The following is a 5,624-nucleotide window of genomic DNA, read 5'->3' on the forward strand; positions in this document are numbered from 1 at the left end:
AAAGTGAAGTGATATTTGGAGTAGCTCGAGTCATTTCCAGCCCTTTCCCTTATTGATATGGTATATCAAAGGCCGTGGTATGTGCTATCCTGTCTGTCGGATGGTGCATATAAAATAGGTCCTTTGCTACTAATGGGAAAATGTAGCAGGTTTCCTCTCTAAGACTATATGCCAAAATTATCAAATGTTTGACATTCAATAGCCGATGATTAATAAATCAATGTGCTCTAGTGGTGTCGTTAATGTTTTGTTAATGCTGGTAACTTGTAAGTGTAGTTTCACCTCTATCAGGAGAACCACCGCCAGTTCTTGGTGTAAAGATGGATATAGCCAGGGTCGTAACTCATCATGACGCAAACTGATTTTTGACCGAATTAAACGAAAAAAATACAAAATCCTATACTGCTTTTTTCCCCCCAGTATACCTAACAGTCATTGGTACATGTGTGTTGGGGTGCCATAAAAGAAAGATCCCTTTCGTTAGGAGCGCATCTAGTTTTCGGATGGATGTGGATCCTACGATACACTGCGAAAGTACCGTTATGAACATTTCCTTAGAACCGGACAAATATGTACGAACATCAATTGGGCGGGACCTAGCACAGTCGGTAGAGCTCTCGGTCGAAGTGCTTGCATCGTAGGATCGAATCACCTCAGTGGACCCATTCTCTGATTGAATTTTTCCCGTTCCAACCAATGCTTCACGCCTGACATATCAAAGGCCGTGGTATGTGGTGTCCTGTCTGGAAAAATGCATGTAAAATACTGCTAATTGAAAAATGTAGCGGGATTACTGTGAGACTTCGTATCACAAACTACGAAATGTTTGACATCCAATAGCCGAGACACCCAATAGTCGATGTATTGTTGGGCTGGGGTGTCATTAAATATTCACCAATTTATTCCAGTGTCGGGACGTAGCTCAGTGGTACAGCGCTCGCTTGATGCGCGGTCGGTCTGGGATCGATCCCCGTCGTTCCAGCCAATGTACCACGACTGGTATATCGAAGGCCGTGGAATGTGTTATCCTGTCTGTGGGATGGTGCATATAAAATATCCCTTGTTGCTAATCAAAAAGAGTAGCCCATGAAGTGGCGACAGCGGGTTTCCTCTATCAATATCTGTGTGGTGCTAAGCCATATGTCCGACGCCATATAACCGTAAATAAAATGTGTTGAGTGCGTCGTTAAATAAAAAAAATCATTCATTCATTCATTCATTCATTCAAATAGTTCCGGCTTCAGTGGCGTCGTGATTAGGCCATCGGTCTACAGGCTGGTAGGTACTGGGTTCGGATCCCAGTCGAGGCATGGGATTTTTAATACAGATACCGACTCCAAACTCTGAGTGAGTGCTCCGCAAGGCTCAATGGGTAGGCTGGTTCAACAAAGGCCATGTTTTGTGCTATCCTGCCTGTGTGAAGCGCAAATGAAAGATCCCTTGCTGCCTGTCGTAAAAGAGTAGCCTATGTGACGACAGCGGGTTTCCTCTAAAAAACAGTGTCAGAATGACAATAGCCGATGATAAGATAAAAAATCAATGTGCTCTAGTGGCGTCGTTAAATAAAAAAAAAACTTTTTTCATTCCAATAGCCGATGATTCATAAATCAATATGCTCTAGTGGTGCCCGTCCGAAACACTCTGTTGTTTGTAAATTATTTTAAAGGTTAAAAAAAGGAGATCATCATCCTTATAGTATGGAGATACCCCACTCCGAATCTGTGCTTGTTTCTGCTTAGGTGTGGTAGCCTACTCGGGACCGACAGTCAGGGGAAAACTACCGGTATTTCTCCACTAACAAACTGAACTCATTAACATTTTATCTGTACAGTTAAAACTATTTTGACCATGAAGAAAAACCAACAGTTTACTTCTATAGTTTGTATGCTTTATTTCGAACAGTATTGATCAAAGGTAGCAAAGAACATGAAGAAATACTCAATTATTTTAGTTGACAAATTGTGTTAAAGCTGCAATCTCGCCTGTCCATCTTACATCGGGATTTTCCAATAAAAAATAAAAACTGATGCTTTAATACACGGTGCATCTGTCAATGTATACAGTCATCTGCCTTGATACAACAAACAAGTATTCAGCCATGTTTTCTAAAACATTGTTAAGAGAAATGTAAAGAAATCGTCCAGCAAATTTACTGTTCTTGGCAAGATAACATGGGCGGATCCAGGACATATTTTTAGGGGGGACTAAGAAAAAAAGGGGCACATTGGCTCGTTAAAAGGGCATCTTAATAAAAGTTATTATATATATATACACATAGGACATTACTTGATGTCGTAAAATCTCGATATCGATCAATCGTTTGCTCATGAATATTCAGTTGACGCTCAATAGTTGACGACTCTCGCTGTCTACGATCTAGTCTCTCCCGATGTGTAGGGGGATTTGGGGGCATGTTCCCCAGGGGAACTTTAAAAAACTGGATGGCTTTAAACGCCTGTTCTTGGCATCTGAATCGCAAAATTAGCCATTTTTAAACAACAATTTTAAAACAAGTTAAAGCATTATTTTGCATAGTATTATACCCCAAGAATGTATTTTTTCCCCTTGGCATTTTGATAGTAAAACTATCCATTTTCAGACAGTGATCACTTCCTCTTTTGGAGTTTTATAACCCAAAAAATATTATTTAGAAGAGTTCAAACCCGTTACTCTTAGATCTCAATCATTAAATTTTAGCGTTAACCGGGGGCGGGAGAACAGGAAGGGGACCCGGAAAAAAGCCATATAATCAACTTTGCTTCATATATAAGTATGAATATCATATATTTTTTTGTAATTTGCCTTTGATAGGGCACTATTCTAGGGACGAATCTCTCTAGGTAGGGCAAATATAGCCTTAGTCTGCCAACAAAATCCCCCCCCCCCCCCCCAAAAAAAAAAAAACCGATACAAAGGGGCACTTGTAAGCACTTGAAAATGATAAGAAACAAAAAGGGCACTTGAACATTTTGAGGGTATTTGAAAAATTTAGGGGGGGGGACGCGACCCTCTGGTCCCCCCCTCTGGATCCGCCTCTGGGTAATACATCTTTACATTTTAATATGACCTTGATTAACGTCTACATGTAAAGGGCATCGAAGGATAGGGCGTCTCAAGAAGAAAAATAACAGGATTTATTTTTAAAAGTTAATGGTTAAATAATAAAACAATATTCTTGAGATTACACCTTTAACAATTTATTTTAAATTATTATAAAATTTTATTTAGGAGATTACAGCTTTAAATTTTTATTCTAAATAACAAAATATTTTAAAAATATTATCGAAACTGTAGCTTTAATCAGAACATTGTACGTCAGCATCAGCCGGGCCCGATATTACTGGTGACTGGAGCGACGCATTTCTTGCCGCCAGTGCAGGCGGTTTTACAACACTTCATCGTGCTGTCGCAGTCGCCGTCGTCTTTACACGTCTCCGTGCACGTTGTCGTATCCGAGGGGAGAGGACAGCGGCCGATCTTCACTGAAAATAAAGGTTGGGAAGATTTGGTTAACGACATCTCAGCACATTGTAAACGAGATATATATATATATATATATATATATATATATATATATATAGAGAGAGAGAGAGAGAGAGAGAGAGAGAGAGAGAGAGAGAGAGAGAGAGAGAGAGAGAGAGAGAGAGAGAGAGAGAGAGAGAGAGAGAGAGAGAGAGAGAGACAGACATACAGACAAGCAGGCAGGCACACAGACAGACAGACAGACTGAAACAGAGAACAGGGTGTCAGAGAGCCAGAAACAGAGAGACATATAGAGTGACAGACAGAGAGACAGACAGAGAAACGCAGAGACAGAGATAATCCGTCGCTACTGCTACCTATAAAGCAGCAAGAGTTTTTTTATATATACTTTCCCATGGACAGGATAGTACATACCACAATCTTTGATGTACCAGTTGTGGAGCACTGGTTGGAGCGGGGTAAATCCGATCCCGTAAAGGATGTTTCGATCGTGCGACTCTTCGAATCAAACGTTAATGTATTCTAGTTTTTTGCCTGTGTTTAACGTAGTTTTCTTACCGATTTCTAAATTGCACACAAAAATAGTGCCTTTTTGTTATTTTCAAAAGACTTTTACTTTTTTGTTCTTTACGTTAAATCAAGCTGAAATGATTTACAAAAAGCAACAATGTTGATGGAGGCTGGTAAGGACTATGGATCGGTCACAGGGTGTGGGTACTGAGGTTTGTCACACTATCGACCCACCACTTAATACTAAGTGTAATTCTGACTAAAACAACTGAGTGTTTGTGTTTGTGATTAAACACATGTTTGTGTGATTCTCAATAAAACACAATTGAGTTTGATTTTCAACAAAACACCTGAATGGTGAGATATGTTACCATTCTAGTTGAAGCACTCGTGTGGTGTGTGTATGTAATTAAAATAAAACACGTTTGTGTTATTCTGGCTGAAATACCTGATTGTATATGTGTGTGCGTCTGACTGCGAGAGCGCGTGCGTGTGTTAGTGCACGTGTGTGTGTGTATGCTTTGTATGACTGTCTGAGACATCCAAGTGTTTAAGTGATTCTGTCTGTTTGGTATAACTCTGTTTGAAACTTCCAAGTGTTTGAGTGATTCTGTCTGTTTGGTATAACTCTGTTTGAAACATCCAAGTGTTTGAGTGATTCTGTCTGTTTGGTATAACTCTGTTTGAAACTCTTGAATGTTTTGTGTGACTTAGACAAAGAAAGTCTCACTCACCTGCGCACCTGGCGGGATCAAAGCAACACCTGGTCAGAGTACCCTCACCAACGCTGGTGCTTTTACAAGTCGCTTTTGGGGGACAATCGCCGACACCGCCATCACACGTAAAAAGTTCGCCTTCTTTTTTCCTCATAGGCTGTCCAATGGTGCACGGGTTGAAGTTGGGATCCACTGATAAGTTTTATGACAAATATAAGTTAAAGTCACTGGCCCTAATCAAGGGCCAAACCTAGGAGGGGTAGGGGTGAAGTTCCGTTTTTTGTTTGTTTTGAAGTGGCATTTTTGTCTGGCTAGGAACGACCATGATCCGAATTTACGAAGCCTGTTTTTTTTAAATGTAGGTATAGGTGTTTAAGCAGTGGAAATGAAGGTAGTTAGTTACACGCGTGTATGAAATAAAAAAAAAGTCTGTAAAATCGGCTCAATATATTTATATTATTGGGCTCTGATTCCTTCTTCTATTTGTTTCTGTTACCTCCCCCTAGCTAGTTTGGCCTATATATGGTCATGCTAGTTCAAAACGTACGTATACTAGTAGTATAAAATGTATTTTGAGCTAGTATCAGTGCGACCAATATTGTAGACTGCCTAACAACAATGCCCAATGCCGTTTAATTAAATACATCATAGTATGAATCGTTTAAAATTCAAAAGCAGTATTGCCAAACTTTTGAGTGTTGTTTTTCTTTCTTCCTTTTCCATTCTATTTTTTCTTTTTCTTTCTCTCTTTTACTTTCGTTCTCTCTTTTTATTACTGCACGCTTAATGTAATTTGGTAGATAAAATAAAACCCCAAAACAACACAGACAGATAGCCCTGATAACTGAGTTGTGTACCCAGGACAGCGTGCTTTAAACGTAATTGGATATGAGTACGAATATAAGTATAAATGAA

The 5,624-nt window shown here is 39.6% G+C and overlaps 1 protein-coding gene across 1 annotated transcript in view; it reads right to left on the reverse strand.

Annotated features, from left to right (window-relative positions):
- Positions 1–1,874: 1,874 nt before the first annotated feature.
- The window catches only part of LOC121372354, a 7,041-nt gene continuing 3,291 nt past the window's right edge, over positions 1,875–5,624 (reverse strand). The window contains exons 4-5 of the mRNA XM_041498657.1: positions 4,728–4,901; positions 1,875–3,482 (exon numbers count right to left, since the gene is read on the reverse strand). Coding sequence (XP_041354591.1) covers positions 3,322–3,482; positions 4,728–4,901 — 335 coding nt within the window. The 3' untranslated portion in view covers positions 1,875–3,321. The remainder of the gene's footprint in view (positions 3,483–4,727; positions 4,902–5,624) is intronic.

Source organism: Gigantopelta aegis, chromosome 4 (assembly GCF_016097555.1).
Source record: "Gigantopelta aegis isolate Gae_Host chromosome 4, Gae_host_genome, whole genome shotgun sequence".
Taxonomy (NCBI): domain Eukaryota; kingdom Metazoa; phylum Mollusca; class Gastropoda; order Neomphalida; family Peltospiridae; genus Gigantopelta; species Gigantopelta aegis.